The sequence below is a fragment of the Somniosus microcephalus genome, chromosome 9 (genome assembly GCF_052327205.1).
Source record: "Somniosus microcephalus isolate GS21.2 chromosome 9, FLI_Smic_1.0, whole genome shotgun sequence".
NCBI classification, from domain to species: Eukaryota; Metazoa; Chordata; class Chondrichthyes; order Squaliformes; family Somniosidae; genus Somniosus; species Somniosus microcephalus.
In genome coordinates this window covers 35879147-35901488 of record NC_140995.1, presented here as the reverse complement: position 1 = coordinate 35901488, position 22342 = coordinate 35879147, and the positions used below count along the sequence as shown (strand labels likewise).

The window sequence follows — 22342 nt, the reverse complement described above, 5'->3', positions numbered from 1 at the left end:
GCTCTGCTTCAACGGCTGGGCGGATCGCGTAAGGTACCGGTCTGGCCTTAAAAAATTTTGGGTTTGCGTTATCTTCGATTTTTATTGTTGCCGTTGCTCCTTTTAGAGTCCCAAGTCTTTGTTGGAACACCTCTTTCGCGTCAGTTAGAATTTTTGACAGTCGTCCAGGTGTGACGTCATCATCCTTTTTATCAGTCACAGTTAGCGCCTGAATGGAATGCCAATCCAATTGTATTTTTCGGATCCATTCACGTCCCAATAATGGTGGTCCTCCATCTGGTAGTATATATAGATACAGTTTCTGTGTTTCCTTGCCGTTGTATTCAACTGGCACCCTTATTTTTCCTCTGGGGTGTGGTAAACCACTTTTATCGGTCACTATCGTTACACTATGTTTTCCACTGTTATATCGTCACACTATGGTTATCACTGTTACACTGTTGTATCACTACATGAGGTCACCTCTTGTCACGCTGTTATACCTGGGCTGACCACTGCTGACTCCGCCCATGGCTCCACCTACCTGCCCAGGTATAAAGGTGGTCGACTGGCTGGTATTCCTCCTTGTTGGATCCGATCACCCACGAGGGTGGGCTCTGTTATTTAGCCAATAAAAACCTATAGTTACTTTCTTAACTCGTCGCTTTTCATTGGATGAATTGATAGGTATATCAATTTTATTGGCTAAATTTTAAAATGTCGTTACTTGAGCAGCCAAACGACCAGTCAACGGAGCAGCCAAACGACCAGTCAGACGCCCAGCTACAACAGCCACAGCAGCCGGCCTGGCTGCGAGCCCTCCGACCACCGTACCTGGATCTAAACCCACAGGCAGCAAACTCAGCCCTCGACTTCGAACACTGGCTGAGCTGTTTCGAATCCTACCTGGGAGAATCCGGCGTGCCTCAGAGATCCAAGCTAAGAGTTCTGACCGCCCAAGTGAGCCCTAAAGTATTCGCACTCATCCGGGACCTTACTACATACGAGGCCGCCATCAACTTGCTGAAACAACAGTACCGGAGCCCAGTAAATTCCATGTATGCCAGACATCTCCTAAGATCCCGCCCGCAACAGCCAGGAGAGTCTGTAGATGAATTTTTATGGGCGCTACAAACACTCGGCAGGGACTGTGACTTTAAAGCGGTAACGGCGGCAGAAAATACTGAAGATAATATCCGCGATGCCTTCGTGAAAGGCCTGCGGTCCGACTACTCACGGCAAAGACTGCTTGAAGCAAAGGACCTCGACCTGAACACAGCTGCAGCCCTCGCTCGCTCCCTAGAAGTGGCCCATCGGGACCTCGAGGCGTACTCCAGGTACTGTAATTCGCGACCCTGGGACTCGGGACCGACCCCGACCGCAATACCCCTTGCAGCGCCGCCCCTGGGACCTACCTCAGCGTCGGCGTCCCGGACCCGATCGGGACCGCCACCCCCGGTACCGGCTGCGACATCGGACCCCCGCGATCGGGCCGCCGGCTGCTTCTTCTGCGGCCAGGCGAAACACCCGAGGTCGCGCTGCCCTGCGAGAAACGCGACTTGCTCCAGTTGCCAGAAGAAAGGCCACTTCGCTAAGGCCTGCAGAGGGAGAGCCACAGACACCAGCAGTGCCTCATGCGAGCTGTGGGGGCGGCCATCTTTCATCAAGGCCACAGATGCCAGTATCCCCTCGTGTGAGTCGTGGGGGCGGCCATATTTGATCAAGGCCACCGACACCAGCAGTGCCACATGTGAGTTGTGGGGGCAGCCATCTTCTCCGCCATTTTACTCCACCTCGTGGGCGCCGCCATTTTACCCACCACACTCGACCGCCACCTCGCCTCCAGACCCGACCACCGCCTCACCCGCAGACTACAGCAGCTCGCTCAGCCATACACTAGCCTCCGTCACACTGGACCAAGCTCGCCCGCATCACCTGTCCAAGTCCATGATGGACATCGAAGTAAACGGTCACGCCACGACCTGCCTGTTCGACAGCGGAAGCACGGAGAGCTTCATCCATCCAGACACGGTGAGCCACTACTCCCTCACTGTCCGGCCAACGCGCAACCGGGTCTCGATGACGTCTAGGTCCCACTCTACAGACATCAGCGGCTACTGTGTTGTGACCCTGTCGGTTAGGGGCACGGAGTATAAAAATTTTAAAATTCTCGTCCTGCCCCAACTCTACGCTGCCGTCCTACTAGGGCTGGATTTCCAATCCCACCTTCAAAGTGTCACTCTAGCATACGGTGGACCCCTCCCCCCACTCACAGTCGACAACCAGCAGCCTTTAAACCGCCCACCGCGTACCACCTGCGGCCTATCCACCCTCAGGGTCCCGCCTCCCTCCCTGTTCGCCAGCCTCACCCGCGACTGTAAACCCGTCACCACCAAGAGCAGGCGGTACAGCGCCGGAGACAGAGCTTTTATTAGCTCTGAAGTGCAGCGCCTCCTGAAGGAGGGCATCATCGAGAGGAGCAACAGCCCCTGGCGCGCTCAGGTCGTAGTCGTCAAGACCGGCAATAAAAACCGCCTAGTCATCGACTACAGCCAAACCATAAACCGGTACACCCAGCTGGACGCATACCCCCTTCCCCGCATATCTGATATGGTCAACCAGATTGCACAGTACCGCGTATTCTCTACCATCGACCTTAAGTCGGCCTATCACCAACTCCCTATCCGCCCTGAGGACCGCCAGTATACCGCCTTCGAGGCGAATGGCCGCCTCTACCAGTTCCTGAGGGTTCCCTTCGGCGTCACCAACGGGGTTTCGGTCTTCCAAAGGGAGATGGACCGGATGGTTGACCAGAACGGGCTGCAAGCCACGTTCCCCTATCTAGATAACGTCACCATCTGCGGCCGCGACCGGCAGGACCACGATGCTAATCTGGAGAGATTCCTCCGTACGGCCCAGCGGCTGAACCTCACCTACAATAAGGAGAAATGTGTGTTTAACACCTCGCGCCTTGCCATCCTCGGCTGCGTAGTAGAGAACGGGGTCATCGGCCCCGACCCCGAAAGAATGCGCCCCCTCATGGAGCTTCCCCTCCCCCACTGTCCAAAGGCGCTGAGGAGAACCCTGGGGCTCTTCGCCTACTATGCCCAATGGGTGCCCAATTATGCGGACAAAGCCAGACCCCTCATGAAGTCCACCTCCTTCCCCCTGACGGCAGAAGCGTGCGCAGCCTTCTCCCTCATTAAGGGAGACATTGCTAAGGCCACAATGCACGCGGTGGATGAGTCTATCCCTTTCCAAGTGGAGAGCGATGCATCCGACTTCGCCCTGGCCGCAACCCTTAACCAGAAGGGGAGACCAGTGGCCTTCTTCTCAAGGACCCTCCAGGGCCCCGAGATCCGACACTCTTCGGTCGAGAAGGAGGCCCAGGCGATCGTGGAGGCGGTACGACGCTGGAGGCATTACCTGGCAGGCAAACGATTTACCCTCCTCACCGACCAGCGTTCGGTCGCTTTTATGTTTAATAACAAGCTGAGGGGCAAAATCAAGAACGACAAGATCTTGAGGTGGAGAATCGAGCTCTCCACCTATGATTATGATATCTTGTACCGGCCTGGTAAACTGAACGAACCCCCAGATGCTCTATCACGAAGTACATGCGCCAGCGTGCAAAGTGATAGACTGCAGACCCTCCACAACGACCTCTGCCACCCCGGGGTCACCAGACTTTACCACTTCATTAAGGCCCGCAACCTGCCCTACTCCATCGAGGAGGTCAGGACCATGACCAGGAACTGCCAAACCTGTGCCGAATGCAAACCGCATTTCTTTAGGCCGGACAGAGCAAGCCTGATCAAGGCCACCCGCCCCTTCGAGCGCTTGAGCATCGATTTTAAGGGGCCCCTCCCGTCCTCTGACCGTAATGTGTACTTCCTTAACATTATTGATGAGTACTCCCGTTTCCCCTTTGCCTTCCCCTGCCCAGACATGACCAGTACCACGGTCATCAAATGCCTGAACGACCTCTTCGCCTTGTTCGGTTTCCCAAACTATATACATAGCGACCGGGGCTCCTCCTTCATGAGCGAGGAACTTCGCCAGTTCCTACTAGCGAGAGGTATTGCTGCAAGCAGGACCACCAGCTACAACCCCCGAGGGAACGGCCAGGTGGAAAGAGAGAACGCGACTGTATGGAAGGCTGTCCTCTTAGCCTTAAAGTCTAAGGGCCTCCCAACCTCTCGCTGGCAGGAAGTCCTCCCGGCAGCGCTGCACTCCATCCGGTCACTGCTTTGCACTGCCATTAACGCCACCCCCCATGAACGAATGTTTGTTTTCCCCAGGAAGTCGACTACGGGAACCACGCTACCAACCTGGCTGACCTCTCCGGGGCCCGTCTTGCTGCGAAAGCACGTGAGGGCCCATAAAACGGACCCCCTGGTCGAGAGGGTGGACCTCCTGCACGCCAACCCCCAGTACGCCTATGTGGCGTACCCAGACGGGCAGGAGGACACAGTCTCTTTACGAGACCTCGCACCCTCGGGCATTCCTGAGACACCACCGCTACCCCGCCACAGCACCCCCCCTAATGCAGCCCAGGTAGACGGCATGCCGGAACCCCACGAGCCTTCGCCGACCACGCAGACACCAGCAACAACATCGAATACTGCAACACCGCCGCTGCTGCTGCGACGATCGGAAAGGCTTACGAGGCCTCCGGACAGACTGACATACCCGAACTGGTAATACACTTCACCCCGCCGGACTCAAATCTAAACAAGGGGTGAATGTGGTTAACCACTTTTATCGTTCACTATCATTACACTATGTTTTCCACTGTTATATCGTTACAACAGTGTAACAGTGATAAACATAGTGTATCACTACATGAGGTCGCCTCTTGTCACGCTGTTATACCTGGGCTGACCACTGCTGACTCCGCCCATGGCTCCACCTACCTGCCCAGGTATAAAGGTGGTCGACTGGCTGGTATTCCTCCTTGTTGGATCCGATCACCCACGAGGGTGGGCTCTGTTATTTAGCCAATAAAAACCTATAGTTACTTTCTTAACTCGTCGCTTTTCATTGGATGAATTGATAGGTATATCATGGGGTAGACTTTTTTGCCCCGTGTATGTCTTCAATACAATGGACGCGTCCTTCAAGGGTATGTGTGAGAATAGCCGCTCATAGTCTCGTCGATTCATGACAGTTAGGGCTGATCCTGTGTCCAATTCCATCTTAACTGGGGACCCTGCTATCATGAGGGTGACCCAAATGGTTCGGTGATCCTCCTTTGCGATCACGTTGTGTAACTTTAGACAACTTAGTCTCCTGCTCCCGGAGTCCTTATCACTCTCCTGATCTTCCGAACTACTGTCTGTCAATTTCTTTACTTTCTTGTACTTTTCCTTAGTAGTTCTTTTAGTGTTGGTTTTCTTTCCCGACCTGCAGACTCTTGCTATGTGTCCCATTTTCCCACATTGCCTGCATACTTTGTCCTTATCCCAGCAGTCCTTCTGATCATGGGTTGTTCTGCCGCAGCGATAGCACTTTTCTGCTCCATACGCCATTTCGTTAGCGCTGTTTCCTGCGGTTTCTGTTGTATTTCTGCAGCTCCCCGTGCTGCTGCTTCATAGGATACTGCCACGCTGAAAGCCTGTTCTAGCTTCAGGTCCTTTTCCGAAAGTAGTCGTTTCTGGGTTCCTTCACTCTGGAGCCCGCAGACAAACTTATTCCGCAAGGTGTCTGCCAGTCCTGCTACGAACTGGCAGTGCTTCGATAACTTGCGTAGTTCCGTAAGATAGTCAGCATTGTTCTCATCTTTGTGCTGGTTTCTTTTATGGAACTTGAATCTTTCTGCTATCAGCAGCGGTGTAGGGTTTAGGTGTTCCTGTAAGATGTTAACAATCTCTTCAAAGCTTTTCTCCATTGGTTTAGCTGGGGTAATTAAATTCCGCAATAGGCCGTACGTTCTCGCGCCCATCAAATTTAATAATACCGACGCCTTCTTTTCATCGGCCACCTCATTTGCCTTGCAGTACACTTCAATTCTTTCCACATACGTGGTCCAGTCTTCTACCTCATTGTCGAAAGCAGTGATACTGCCACTCTTCGGCATCTTGGGTGATTTAAAATGGCGCCTCCCGCGCTTTTTCTTCTTCCCCAATGTAATAAAATGGCGCCTCCCGCGCTTTTCTTTCTTCCCCAATGGAATAAAATGGCGCCTCCCGCGCTTTTCCTTCTTCCTCTTGCTGCCACGCTGCTCCTAGCGTTCTACAGGGTAATGGCGGCGACCCGCGGCTTCGGCGCGTCTCACTTTTCCTTCCCCGCGTTCTATCCTCTCCACGCTGCCCTGTTCTTGAGCACCGACCGCGCCCTGTGCGCTCCACCCTCTCTCTCTCTCTCTCTTCCTCCCGACGATGCTGCACAGCCCCTTTGCAGAGCCGCTCGATCGAGCCCGAGCCCGCCGCAGTCCGGAAGGGTCAGCGCACTACCTGCTACCAGCACGACTTGCTGGAACACCTCGACTGGGGAACCAGGCCCAGCTCTCCACAGCCTCCCCTGCAACTCTCCGATGGATCCCTGGGCGGTTGCCCACGGTTGACGCCCGCCGTTCTGACTTCGACCTCCAAGAAGCTTCTCTTCAGGGAAAAGATCCCCGTGAGGTGATGCAGTACTGCAGGTGAGTTCAAACCTGCCCGTCGCCAGTGTAGTGTCCGAGGATCAATAATACTCAGACTGCAGGAGAACAATAAAACAGGTATTTACTGAACAGAGAGTAATTCAAGACTGAAATACAGAAGCCTGCTATGGCTTTATATACAGGGGTGGTCACTGCCGGTACTGCAGTATAGAATCAGTTCTTCTCTTAAAGGCACATACACAACACTGCCTGTCTAAGAATTCTGACCACAACATGCATGGTACATGATGTGGTCAGTCGCTAATTAATTTAGTAAAGGGGGCCCGAAACAGACATTAGGCCCCATATTTGCAAATGCAAAGGACCTAACGCCTGTTTCGGGCACGGGTCCTCGACACCTATACAAGAGACTTTACCAATATGTCGGGCGGTGGACTTACAGTGCGGAATGGGCGAATGCCTGCTGCCCACCATAGTGGACGTTTAGGTGCCTGCCTTATGCCTGTAAAATGGATACGGCACCATTGAATTTCTAAGGCAACATGGTCAATAACCTCAGAAAGGAAAAGACGGGAGATAGGGTGGTAGTTGGAAAGGATGGAAAGATTAAGTGTTAGCCTTTTGAGGATGTAGAGATGACAGCAGGATTGAAAGGGCGGGGCACAGTATGTAAAGAGAGCTGTTGGCAATGTCAGTCAACTATTAGGCCATGGAAAGATACTTGCCAAGTTAACAGTTGGGTTTTAAATGGATCCAGGGTAGAGATGGGTTTCATGGAGATGAGCCTGGTGAGAGCTTTAGAGAGCTGGAAGACCAGCTACAGATTGCCATTGGGTGGGTCTATGGTTAGGGGAGGCCTGAGTGGGAGGGACGATGGTGGGTCGGGTAGGTATTAGGTGGACTTGGTCATGGAGAAGCAGAGGTATTGCTAATCCTTCAGTGTGGGTGCAATCATGGATCAACAGGGTGGAACACACTGGCTGTCATCTGCCACAATGCTCACTACTGTGCCAGTGAAAGTAATAGATGCAGAATGGAACAAATCTCATAATCAAATATCCAACATAGATACATACATACATAAAAAAGTATTTCACATCCATCACAACCCAGCTGTTACACCTTCAAGTGTCACACTTTGTGCCAGTCATTTAATGCGGAATTCTTCTGATCTGGCGCCTGAAACTTACAAGCAGCTAGTGTGACCTCTAAACCACCCCTGGAGTTTACCAGCAGCTCAAGTTACCTGCATCTGGTGACTTGGATCACTTCCTCACAGGGAGACTTGAGCAGTACCTTAAAGGGATAGGACAGATGTGCAGCAAAAATCACAACCTGTACTCTGGACCCCAGGCTACCTGTGGGAACCACACGGCAACAACTGTATCATTTAAAAAAAAGACATTTGGAGTGATTTCAGGCTTGTAATCTCCGAGGTGTTCATGTTAACAGATATAAATTACTCTGGTGCTTTATGACATTATTTGAACCTCACAATGAGATTACATTCATGTAATCATTTCCATATAACCATTATTCTCTATCCACTGCAAATGTATGATAGCAAATTGCTAATTATCGCTCCAGCTTATATGAGTATAAATGTATTAAATCGATGAGACAAGGCAATTGTTAATGGCATTTTAGATTGCTGCAACTGTTCCGCAAATGGCTCTGTAACTTAATAAAAATGAATACTCAAATTCATTTATTTATTGTCAATGTATTTTAAATTATTTGCTTGCAGTATAGTATTTCCTATTTTAATCTGAGTTCTATATTTTTGTTTAACAGCTAAGAAATTGAGCCATGATACTGGCATTCCCCATTCTAAAATGGAAATGTATTATCGCTGTAGGCATACTGGCGCAGAAATTGGGCTGCACAGCGCCTGTTTTTCAGGAACTAAGCAACCTACTAAACCCCCAGTATAGCGGGAAGAAAGCACACATGCACTTCCGGCCAGAGGTGTGCCATCTGCCATATTGGTAAAGGAGCTCGTGCTGGCAGCAGGAGCGCACACATTCTAAGCGCTCATTAATTTATGTAAATTAGGGTCCGGTGTTTCTGGAAGGACCCGTTTTCCATTTTTCGATCGCCCCAGTTCTTCACTCGCCGCGTGCTGACCTCACTCAGCACAACGTGGCGCTAACTGGTGGTAAGGCCCCCTCACCAGTGCTATTTAAAGGAATCATGTGGTATTTACAGGTTAGTTGCTGGTTTATTATTTCAGGCTGCTGCTTGACTTCTAGATGTTTTTGGTGTGCTGTATCACTCTGCAAAGTTCACTTTATCTGAATTGTTGTTGCTCTGTGTCTCACAAATAGTCTGGCTGCAGGTGGGTGCTCATAGGGCTGCCTTTGGGGCTGGAGGATGAGGGGGAGCAGCAAGGAAAACACCACAGAGCTAACAGGAGAGGGAGGAGGAAGGGTACTAAACAGGAGGCTGCAGCCACAGTGGGTCTTCAGGGTGGGCTTCACCTACATGAGCTTCACTGAGGAACAATGTATGAAGCTCCTTTGCTTCAAGGAGGCTGTCACTGAGCTATGTCACCTGCTGCAGCCAAAACTCGAGCCTCACACCATGACATGGACAGCACTGCTTGTGGCTGTCAAGGCCATCGGCTTCATTAGGCGCATGCAATGTGTGCAGCACCAGGATCCGATTCGTGCATCATGCAAGACTGTGCCCACTATCCTGGCACCAGTTATGACTCTGTCCTTCAGCGCCAGCCCACTGTGCCACCTTTATTCTAACCAGACCGGCAATTTACAGGCTGGCTTTTGGGCGACAAGAACTTACGTTCTCCACATCACCAGCTTGGCATCTTTATCATTGAAAAGGGATTCCACTCCCTCAATGTCCAGCTGGTTTGCGACCAGAGACAGCGCATCATGCAGGTCTGTGCCCAGTGTCTTGGCAGCAGTCATGACTCTTTCTTCCTGCGCCTTCCTCTGTGCTTCCTTTATTCCAACCAGGCTGCCAAGTTACAGGCTGGCTGTTGGGCGACAAGGGCTATCCCCTCCGGGCATGGCTTGTGACTCCTGTCAGGAACCCGTGCACAGCTGCAGAGCTGGCCTAGAATGAGAGCCATGCTGCCACAAGGAACAACATTGAGCAACAATCGGCGCGCTCAAGCAAAACTTCCACTGCCTGGACCAATCCGAATGAGTTCTGCAGTACAGCATTGAGCAGCTATCAGGTCATCTGCTGCATACTGCGCAACTTCGTCATCATGAGGGACGAGACTTGAAACCATCTGGGCAACAACAAATGCAGGAGGAGGAAGAGGAGCAGGAGGAGAGGCAGAGTCCACCAGAGCCCCTATATGCCCGAGCCCTCAGAGAGAAACTCATCAAGAAGAGCTTCAACTAAATCAGCTCTCCCATTTCCAACAGTCCCACAATCCTTACTTCTCTTCTTACAACTACCATCCGATTGCCTTCCTTCACTCCAACCTTATGGGTCTTGCCCTCACTTCAATACAAAGATAAATACCAACACCAAATCCAGATCAAAAACCAAATTTATAAAACAAATCCTGTCAGCATTGACAAATCATATTGCCTAATCACCCTTGTACAAACCATTAGTGCCTGTCTTGTGCGATCATTTTCCTATCCTGCTGCTCCTACAAAGTGTTTCCCCAGTAGCTACAGCTTGGGAGGTTGATGTCTACTGAGTTTCTATGCTGCACTCCTCCATGCTCCATGACATTATGCTCATGCTCGCTGGCAGGCTGTCCAGTGCACCCAGCATTTTCCGGTGTATGTCCATCAGCCATCTTCGGTAGGCCAGGACCTCAAAGTCAACATCTGTGTCCTCTGCAGCAGAGCTAGTAGGCGACCACGCCATCTGGAGAGCTGGTGCCTCATGGGTAAAATCTTGCAGCTACAATGGTCAACATAGCTTATTTTAATAATGCAATGGCATGTTTTGTATATGTTATAGACAGGAGAATTTGTTGATGAATCCACATACCACTTATCATCATCGGGGACCTTGTTACAGTGAGTTCTTCTTCCACTTGCCTCTTGTCTGCTTCAACAGCGGGGCTAGAAATCTGAGCTTCAATAAAAAGAAGAAGGCACAAGTAATGAGGCAAAAGTTAATAATCAGAAAAACATTTACTTTTGTTTTCAGTGAAAGAGATTGGTTGTCATAGGCCCTTGGTACCATTGATTTATTCAGACTAAAGTAATAAAAACTGTAATTATCCTTGAGTCATCAAAGATGTAATATTGCACAAAGGTTTAATGACATAATTACAATGCCGATATGTTGACCATTCCAGGGAGGACGTTACAGTTAATATAAGTGCTCCTCCAACCCTTGACCTGCTCGCAGTTCCACAGTAATCGCTGACTATCTGAGCTGACTGGTTTTGCAAGTTTTCAGCTTATACAATATGATGCTGGAAATAACACATGCATTATAGTTAAAAAAAATTTCAGCAACAGGAATAGCTTTATTGCTGTTGTATCAACAATATACATCTAAAATAAATATGTAAAAACACATGTTTGCTCAATATCCTTTCCATCTGCTGTTTCCTTTCCTTCCCTGTTCTCTTGTTGTCTTGCTTTTATATTTGAACTTTAACCATGCTTTTTCAAACTAGTATATTCTTTCCTATCCATTCAAACATTAAAAAAATATTGGGCCAGGATTTCCTGAAAAAGTAATGGCGTGTAAACGACACATGCTGTTATTAATGCGCAAATTGGCCATCAACTTGTGGCGAGGAAGAGATACCCTGTGAATTGTGATTTGCCTCAGTTGCTGGCCGATTTGTGCCACTCTGCCGTTAGCTTCACGAAAATGACATCTCGCGCTTAACCTCCCCATGATTTTCATGAAATTGCTGCACTTGCACATTAATAGCCCATTAAACTCACCACAGAAAGTTAACTCTAGTAATTAACAGCTTAAGTTTTTAATGACGTGAAAATTGTTACTGATGGTCAATCATCCTCTCTAGCCCAGAAAGTGAACAATTACAAGTGTGGAGCTTCATTCCTTCAGGCTGTGAATTGTTTTAGGAGATTTAAAAAATGGCAAATTTTTATTTTTTGTTCTTACTTTTCCTTTGTGTCTCTCTTATTTTATTTGTTCACAGGATGTGGGCGTTGCTGGCAAGGCCAGCATTTATTGCCCATCCCTAATTGCCCTTGAGAAGGTGGTGGTGGGCTGCCTTCTTGAACCGCTGCAGTCTTGGTTTTGAGCAATTGAATGGCTTGCTCGGCCATTCCAGAGGGCAGACAAGAGTTAACCACATTGCTGTGGGTTTGGAATCACAAAGGCCAGACCAGGTAAGGATGACAGATTTCCGTGCCTAAAGGACATTAGTGTACCAGTTGGGTTTTTACAACAATCTGAGACCCAGAACTGTGGGTCTGGTAAAAAAAAAAAATTATGCTTTTTATTCAATTAACAGAATTTAAATTCATAAACTGCTATGGTGGGATTTGAATTCATGTCTGCAGATCATCAGTCCAGGCCTTGGATTACTAGTCCAGTAACATAACCACTATGCTACCATACCCCATGCATTGCCCTCCCTGCAGTATTATCAACTGGCACTTCCAGCAACATTGTCGACAAAAACAATTTAAAACCTAAACCTGCAGGAGCAAGTCTAACTAACGGGACACGCCGCAAGACGCCCCGGTCCGGCAAAATCTGGGCCATTGACATTTAAATCTTTTGCTTACCTATTATTCTTTGCCTCCTTGCTCCCACCATTCATTTTTGGAGAGGAGAGCAGCTTTGAAAACTTTCAACGGAGCAACTTTCCAGGTCAAAGATACCAAGACCGACACGCTCTGGAATTCAATCTCGGACGGATTTTACCATGTCCAGACAAGAAGGCGTTGCCAATGGATAAGTAAACTCATCACAGACCCCACAATACAAGACTGTGGCCAGAGGAGTAAACACACCCGTGGCATGTTAAGGGTTCAATAGAAATTGAGAAAAAAAGTACCTTCCAAATAATTTAACAGTTGTTTTTTGACATCTGGTACATGTCATATTCTGGGCCTTGTACCCCTGAGCTCCTGTGATTCCATCTTTTATTCTCAGTCATCTGACGGTACCAACCAATACTTTCCAATACAAAAATACTTTTATCAATTTAACCTTTTTTTTTAATCTCATTTAAGTCCGTCATATCCCAATTTTTAAATGCTGCTCCCTCTGTATTGCATAATAATGATTGAGTTATGTAAAATTTTAGAAATTGTTTTTCATAGCCTCAGATTTCTCTTACTGGCGATGTCAAATGTGACATGTCACACACTGCAGAGTTCACCATGCTTGGCCTATAATTCTGTAGAAGTGACGAAGTGCACAGGTCTTATTATTAACTGATTATTTCTCAGGGCTTTAAAACTATAGAACCCTTTATCTTTGCAGAACTCTTTACCTCCCTCAGTCTTTCTCTTTTATTAAAATCTAATACAGATTATCTGGTCATTATCACATTGCTGTTCATGGGACCTTGCTGTGCGTACATTGGCTGCTGCATTTCCTACTTTACAACTGTGGCTACACTTCAAAAAAAAGTACCTCATTGGCTGTAAAGCATTTTGGGATGTCTTGAGGATGTGAAGGGTGCATATATAAAGGCAAGTCCTTTTTACTTTCTTTGCTTTGTTCTTTCTTTAAGAACTCATGTCCAATGTCCTCTGACCACAATTTCTTATTATTTCATCTTCTCTCCTCCTCACTTTAACCTTGTGATGTCCTACGTTATGGGCCCTGGCCCTTTAATCTCAATTAAAACAAATGTGCCCAGTTCCACTCCAGGTACAAGTGTTGGCAAAATAGTTATCTTTGCCAGTGTCAAAAATGTTAACAACAGTTAAGTGTTTCTATGAAACAGTAGCTAATGATTGCTTTAATAATGTCTAGATATTTTTTGCTAAATCATCGCAATGATCATTTCAGTCCCCCTTCTCTGAATTCAATTTTGATACATTTGTGTGTGTGTGTATGCTCATTTAAAAAAATAAGAAATATTATTATAAAGAAAGAAATAACCTGCATTTATATAGCATCTTTCACAACCTCAGGGTGTCCTAAATTGCTTTACAACCAATTAAGTACTTTTGAAGTGGTGACTCGTGTAATGTAGGAAATGTGACAGTCAATTTGTGCATAGCAAGGTCCCAACAAAAACAATGGCCCAGTAATTCCTGTTACAACGCGTAAGGACGGGGTACTCACGCGTGTGCCAGGAGGAATTGCCGATTTTCAGCATGCACAGCGCATGCGCTGAAAACCGGCATTTCCTGTCCTCTGACCCAAGGGGTTAAGAGGCTGAACGCATGCGCGGTATCGGGCAGCGCGTGCGACTTGGATTTCCTGTATTTTTACAGATTTGCGCATGTGTAAAGGGCTCCGGTTTTTACGCATTGAAAAAACACACGTAAGTACTTAGTTTTACAGGTAAGTGGTCTTTTAATACAATTTAGAATTTTTTTTCCCCACAGGTTTATTATTTTTAAAGAATCTACAGTAAAGTAAGTTTAGTTTTAGACCCTATTTTTTAAAAATGTATTTTTTTCAAAAATTTGATTAATTGTTTAAAATAGTTTTTTAAAGTTATTCATAGTTAATTTAATTATTGGGATGCTTTTTAAAATTTTATTTAAAGTTTAAGTAGTGTTTTGGGGTGCAGTACTTTTCATGAGTTTGACAGTCTTTACTATCAAACTTATGAATGAAGTTTCCCCTCCCCTGATTGGCTGAACAGTGCTCACCTGATCCCAGCCGGCACATCGCACTAACTACGCCGCTGGGTCAGGTTAGCACAGCGCGCCGAGATCAGAACCTGGCCACTGACAGGAAATCCACTGCGGGCCAGATTTCAGATGTCAGCGCGCCGGGTAAGTGCACATCGGGGGCTTGCACGCGCGGCAAGCCCCCGACCCGAATTACTGCCCCAATATGATAATGACCAGATCATCTGCTTTAGTTGTTGATTGAAGGATAAATATTGGCCAGGCCACCAGGAGAACTCTCCTGCTCTTATAGTGCCATAGGATCTTTACATTCATCAGAAAGGGCAGATAGGACCTCAGTTTAACATCTATATCTGGATGACTCCCTCAGTACTGCACTGAAGTGTCAGCCTAGATTGGATTCATGCAGTGGGATTTAGAACCCATTGGCCTTCTTGACTCAGAGGCAAGAGTGCTACCACTGAGCCAAGGCTGACACCAATCTATAATACCGCATTGTCCTTGCCTATTTATGTTTAATTGGCCATTGGGTTTTTTATCTGGTTTTTCGCCTCTCCCGGGAGATCACATGGGTTCGGGTGGGATGGAGAGTGATAGAAGATTTGAGGTTAGGATCAGATCAGCCATGATCTTATTGAATGGTGGAGCAGGCTCGAGGGGCCGATTGGCCTACTCCTACTCCTATTTCTTATGTTCTTAATTTAGTTTGTGACAATCCTCTGGGCTTCCCACGTTTCCTCCGTCCAAGTTACAGTAGACGATTGGGAGAACCCCTGCGGAAATTCACCTCCATATTATTTTACAGGGAGTTGTGGAAACAATCAAATAGGAAAAATATTAGAAGTACAGAGATTAGAGCAGACAGTTCAAATGTGAAGCTAGCACTGGTACGATGGACTGAACATCCTTTGTCTGTGCTAAAATTTCTACGTTCCTTTATATTTTGGTTTAGATACAGCGAGGAAAGCTGAAAAGTGCAGCTAGGAAATTTGCTTATCTTTTCTGAGGTTGCTGAGGCAATAAAAAAAATTGCAGATTTCTTTTCTAAATTCTACTGCAGTAATACATAGCTGACTAAGATGTATGGCAGTATGACAGCTTTGTAGCTATGTTATTTTCTAAACTATTAAATTTCAATAATTGTTTTATATAATGGTTTTAGAATCACGCCACTAAATGAACAAACTAAAGTGTCAGACACGTGAAATGAAAATGGTTACAGAAGCCGAATCCTTGATTTTGTGAGTGCTTGATGGTTAGGTAGAATTTTATTAACAGAAAAATTGAATTGCATCCCTTCCTAAAAAAAATTCTATGTAATAATATGTTTTAAAATGCCAAATGTAAAATAATAATAAGTGATATTGATCAAAGATACATCAAAAATAGTTTTTTTGGTTTAGCACAGAACCCTGCCAAATTGTATTACTTCAGAACTCTGATATAAAAATGCACAGTCATAAATAAATGTCAAAAGGATTGGGTGGTGTAGTGTATGTACCTTTAAGAGAGAACTACTTTTACAGCTCCTGTATACTGTAGTACCGGCAGTGACCACACCTGTATATAAGCCTTGAGCATGCCTCTGTACCCCAGTCTTGAGACTACCCTACTCCAGTAAATACTTGTTGATTGTTAAGTTACAGCATCCGTGTGGTTATTGAAAAACATCATACTCTCAGAATCACGGATCTAACAGTGGCGACGAGTGTCGATTTGAATCTACCTGCAACTCTGCATTTCCCTTCGAGGATTCGCTCCGGGAGGGCGGTGGAAGAAAGTCGAGGCCAGAAACACGGGCGTCGACCACGAGCAACCGCCCAGTCGTCTGGCAGAGAGTGAACATCACAGGGGAGGCTGTGGAGAGCCGGGCTTGGTTCCTCAGCCACGACGATCAGCAATAGACTGACGACAGGTACAGCGCAGACCCTTCCTGGACAGCGGCGGCTGGAGCCGATCGACGGCGGAGAGAAAGCCAAGCAGCGTCAACGGGGTAAGACAGAGGGTGAAGCGCACAGGGCGCAGCCGGGGGTTGAAAACCGAGCGGCGTCGAGGAAAAACAAAATGGAGAGAGAGAGGGTAAAGCAACAGCCGGGTTCAGGACCGAGCGGCGGAAACGGGAAAGGCGCACAAAAAAAGAAAAAAAAAAAACGCGCATAGCACAGCCAGGGCTCAAGGGCTGAACAGTGTCCGCGGGGAGAAGAAGGGAGAGCGCGGGAGATGCCATTGAGCCGCGGAGAAGAAGGAAGAGCGCGGGAGATGCCAATTTTAGAAGCCGCAGCGGAGAAGAAGGGCGAGCGCGGGAAGGAAGGAAAGCGTGGGAGATGCCATTTTGTGCCAGCGGAGAAGAAGGGGAAGCGCGGGAGACACCATTTTTGACAGTTAAATCACACCCAGGGATGCAGAAGAGTGGCAGTATCTCTACATTTGACAATGAAGTCGAAGATTGGGCGACATATGTGGAACGTATTGAGGTGTACTGCAGGGCGAATGAAGTGCCAGATGCTAGGAAAGCACTGGTTTTGTTAAATTCTATGGGTGCAAAACCTTATGGGTTACTGCAAAACCTAATAACCCCAGAGAAGCCTGTGAACAAGAATTTCGAAAGCATAGTAGAAATCCTACAGGACCACTTAAACCCCACACCGCTGCTGATAGCAGAACGATTTAAGTTCTGTAAAAGGAACCAACACAAAGACGAAAGCAATGCTGAGTACCTAACGGAACTGCACAAGCTATCGAAACACTGCCAGTTTGGAGTGGAACTAGCAGATACGTTAAGGGACAAGTTTGTGTGTGGGCTGCAAAAGGAAGGAACCCAGAAACGGCTTCTATCAGAAAAGGATCTTACGCTGGACAAGGCTTTCAGTATGGCAGTATCACACGAAGCAGCCGCAAGGAGCGCTGCAGAGATACAACGGAGACCGCAAGAATAAGGCACCAATGAAATGCCCTTTGGAACAGGGAAGTGCAATCGCTGTGGCAGAACAACACACGACCAGAAGGATTGTTGGTTCAAGGACCAAGTGTGCAGACAGTGTGGAAAAGCAGGACACATAGCAAGAGTCTGCACGTCTGGGAAGAAAACCAACAGTAAGAAATCTCCACAGGAGAAGTGCAAAAAGGTACACAAGGTGATGGACAGTAGTTCAGACGAACAGAAAAGTGACACAGACTCCGGAAGCAAGGAGCTGGGTTGTCTGAAACTACATAAGGTAACCAAAATGGAGGATCACCAGACTATCTGGGTTACACTCAAGATAGATGGAGTCCAAGTGAAAATGGAATTGGACACAGGATCAGCTCCAACAGTCATAAACCAAAGGGACTACAAGCGGCTATTTTCACATATACCCTTGAAAGCTACAGAGATTGTCTTGAAGACGTACACGGGGCAAAAAGTCTACCCCAAAGGAAAAATAAGGGTGAAAGTGATATATAAAGGCCAGGAAATACCTAAAATGGATATATATGTATTGCCAGATGGAGGACCACCACTGCTAGGACGTGAATGGATCCGGAAGATACAATTAGATTGGCATTCCATACATGCACTGAAGGTTGAGGCCAAAAAGGATGATGACGTCACACCTGGACGACTGTCAAAAATGCTAACTGACGCAAAAGAAGTGTTCCAGGAGGGACTCTGAACACTAAAAGGCATAACAGCAACGATTAAAATAGAGGAAAATGCAAGCCCAAAGTTTCTTAAGGCCAGACCAGTGCCTTATGCGATCAGACCAGCTGTCGAAGCAGAGCTGGAAGGGTTGGAACGTTCAGGAGTACTGTCCAAAGTAGACTGGAGCGAGTGGGCTACACCCATCGTTCCTGTAATGAAGAGGTCGTTGAGTAATACGCCTGGGGAACCAAAGGAGGTCCACATCCGTGGGGATTTTAAGGTGACAGTGAACCCAGTCCTTCACACGGTACAATATCCGCTTCCACGAATTGAGGATATTTTCGCCTCGCTATCTGGAGGTAAACGCTTCACCAAAATTGATCTAGCCCAGGCGTACTTGCAAATGGAGGTAGAAGAAGCCTCGAAACAATACCTTATGATTAACACTCATAAAGGTCTCTATCAATACAACCGGCTGGTGTTCGGGGTAGCATCGGCTCCGGCTATTTGGCAAAGGGCAATGGATCAAGTCCTGCAAGGGATTCCAGGGACCCAGTGTTATCTGGACGACATCCTGGTCACGGGCGAAAATGACAGTGATCACCTCGCCAACTTGGAGAAGGTGCTCACCAGATTAAAGGAATATGGGCTACGAGCTAATCGCCACAAGTGCGAGTTTTTCTAGAAGCAGATCTCGTATTGTGGCCACGTCATCGATGAATAGGGGTTACATAAGTCCCCTGAAAAAATTGAGGCAGTAGTCAAGGCTCAAGCACCGGAAAATGTGTCACAACTGAGGTCGTTCCTCGGGCTGGTAAACTACTACCATAAGTTCTTACCAAATTTGTCCACGGTATTACACCCACTGAACACCCTACTGCAAACAGGGGTACCATGGAAGTGGAAGACGAACGTAGACGAGCTTTCCAGAAGTGCAAAGAATTGATCACATCAAAAGAGGTGTTGGCCCATTTCAACCCAGCACTACCAATTCGTTTGGCATGTGATGCATCACCCTATGGTATTGGAGCGGTGCTGTCGCACAAATTCCCAGACGGGTTGGAGAGGCCAGTAGCCTTTGCGTCTCGGTCACTAACCTCAGCCGAGTGCAACTACACCCAGATTGACAGGGAGGCCCTCAGCCTAGTATGGGGAGTAAAAAAATTCAACCACTATCTGCATGGGCAGAAGTTCACCTTGCTGACTGACCACCAACCACTTGTCTCCATCTTTAATCCTAAGAAGGGCGTTCCAGTGATGACTGCACAACGGTTACAAAGATGATCCCTGTTTCTAGCGGCGAATCAATATGAAATAGAATATAAAGGCACGAAACAGCATGGAAACGCTGATGGGCTATCACGCCTGCCACTGCCTACTGTGGAGGAAGCACCAGCAGTGGACCCTATCGAGATATTTTATTCGTCAATAATTGAACGATTGCCAGTAACGAATGCGGATATAGAGAAGGAGACCCGCAATGATCCGACACTGTCTCGGGTATATGATTTGACGGTGAGGGGATGGCCAACACATGGCGACTCACTGTTGACAGCATTCTCATCCAGAAGAGAACAGCTGTCAGTATGCCAGGGGACAGTGATGTGTGGATCCCGAGTGGTGATTCCACCCAAGTTAAGGGAGAGAGTGCTAAATGAGCTTCATGAAGGTCATCTGGGAGGGGTGAAAATGAAAAGCCTTACTAGGGCTTATGTGTGGTGGCCGGGGATCGCTCAACAAATCGAGGACCTAACCAAGAGCTGCTCAGGATGCCAGAAGGTACAAAATGCACCACCACATGCCCCTCTACACCCATGGGAGTGGCCCCCCTCTCCATGGCAACGGGTGCACATTGATTTTGCTGGTCCATTCATGGACTCAATGTTCTTAATAGCAGTGGATGCTCACTCGAAATGGCCTGAGGTGATAAAAATGTCCTCAACCTCTACAGAGAAAACGATTGCAGTCCTACTGACCATATTTGCCAGGAACGGCTTGCCAGAGCAGATTTGCTCTGATAATGGACCACAGTTTGTGTCCGAAGAGTTTCGGAAATTTATGAGAAGGAATGGGGTCAGGCATTACACATCCGCCCCGTATCATCCAGCCACAAATGGATTGGCTGAGAGGTTCGTACAAACCTTTAAGAAGGCGATAAAGGCCATGTGCGATGATGAAATTCCACTACAGCATAAGGTGGACAATTTCTTATTAGCCGACCGAAACGCGACACATGCAGTTACCAACCAGACCCCGGCCATGATGTGCTTTAACCGAAGGTTGTGATCTCGTCTGGACTTGCTTAGACCAAATGTGCGAAGAAATGTTGAGGATAAACAATTCCAGCACATCAATGAGAAGCCAACAAGGAGCTTCAAGGTAGGACAACCAGTCTTGGCCTGTGACTACCGAACAGAGAAATGGCAACCCGGAACGATATGCACACGGCAGGGGCCATTAATGTACACAGTGGATGTAGAGGAGAACATTGTGAGACGCCACGTTGATCAGATCTTAGCGTCACAGGAACGAGTCAACCCCATGTCTTGCGTACCTGGGGATGAACCCGACATACCGGTAGCATCTACCTCCGAACCAGTAGCAGTGGAACCCGATGAACTTGCTGATAAAAAGGGGCCAGAATCGCCTTCGCACCAAGAACAAGAACGTCAGGAAAGGCGCTATCCCGAAAGGATCAGGAAGCCGCCCCAAAGACTGAATCTATAAATGGACTATTGTTGTTTAATGTACATGTTAAAGTGTTAATTGTTATTTGAATATTATGGGTACTACTAATCTAAAAGGTCAGGAATTGTAGTGTATGTACCTTTAAGAGAGAACTACTTTTACAGCTCCTGTATACTGTAGTACCGGCAGTGACCACACCTGTATATAAGCCTTGAGCATGCCTCTGTACCCCAGTCTTGAGACTACCCTACTCCAGTAAATACCTGTTGATTGTTAACTTACAGCATCCGTGTGGTTATTGAAAAACATCATACTCTCAGAATCACGGATCTAACAGGTGGCACAGTAAATCATAGAATCACACAGCACTGAAGACCATTCGGCCCATTGTGCCTGTGGCAGCCCTTTGAAAGAGCTCTCCAATTAGTTCCACTCCCCTGCCCTTTCCCCATAACCCAGCAATTTTTCCTTTTTATGTATATATCCAATTCCCTTTGGAAAGTTCCTATTGAATCTGTCTCCACCACTCTTTCAGGCAGTGCATTGTAGATCATAACAACTCACAGTGTAAAAAAAATCTCCTCATCTCCCCCCGGCTTAAATCTGGGCCCTCTAGTTTTAACCCTCCTGCCAGTGGAAACAGTTTCTCTTTACTTACACTATCAAAACCCCTCATAATTTTGAACACCTCTTTTAAATGTTTCCATAACATTTTCTCTCTAAGGAGAATGATCCCAGCTTCTCTAGTCTTTCCACATAACTGAAGTCCCTCATCCCTGATACCATTCTGGTAAATCTCCGCTGCACCCTTTCCAAGGCCTTGATATCCTTCCTGAAGTGTGATGTCCAGAATCGGATGCAATGCTCCAGCTGAGGCTTAACCAGTGGGTTAGAAAACTTTCACCTCTTGGACCTCAGCTAAAGTTCAGTTTGGATGGAATGAGTTTCCCCTCTCTAATGACTAATGGTTTCAGATGAAACAATTTGGGGAAGCTTCAATTCTTACTGTCTACAATATAAACTGTATAAAATGCTCACTGCACTTTGCTAACTGCTGCTATATTTTCAATTTTGGTCTGTTATGATAAAGGTCGTTGGTTTGGGAAATGGAATAATCACACTGCTGCAATACGAGGCACTCCTCTCTGTTAAGTCACATCTTTGGGCTGCAGCATCTGATCTAACCTGGCAACAACTGACCCGGGGGTGCTTGATGCACTGACTGCAAAACACAGAATAAAAATGTTTTATTCCTCCATTTGAAAAAGTAATTCAGTGACTGTGAAGCACTTTGGGATGTCCTGAGATTGTGAAAGGCGCTATATAAATGCAAGTCCTTTAACCCACAGTGGTGCAGACCATCCGAATCTCAGGTAAAGATGATAGGGGCGTTATCCTATTTATTTTAAATGTCAGCACTGAATCCCCCACCCTCATTAATCATATGTCACCATTAGCATAGTTCCTGCTAGAGTAGATAACAAGTGAATACCAATTTCCCTCTGGGAGAATGAAGTGTGATACTCATTTTGTACCACCTACTAATATAATAAAAAGCAATATTCATACGTCAAATAAAAATGTCCCAATAATTTCCCATTTAGTCAGTCATTAATGTCAACAGTACACATTGGAAATTTGACCATGTGCTGCACATAAATCTCTATCCATTGATACTAATGGATGGAAAATCAAGGGCAGTAG

The 22342-nt window shown here is 47.1% G+C and overlaps 1 protein-coding gene across 1 annotated transcript in view; it reads right to left on the bottom strand.

The window, feature by feature from the left end:
* The window catches only part of gfral (GDNF family receptor alpha like), a 156800-nt gene that overhangs the window by 61249 nt on the left and 73209 nt on the right, over nucleotides 1-22342 (bottom strand). Inside the window, exon 8 of the mRNA XM_085998264.1 lies at nucleotides 10565-10651. Within this exon, the coding sequence (XP_085854390.1) occupies nucleotides 10565-10651 (87 nt within the window). The remainder of the gene's footprint in view (nucleotides 1-10564; nucleotides 10652-22342) is intronic.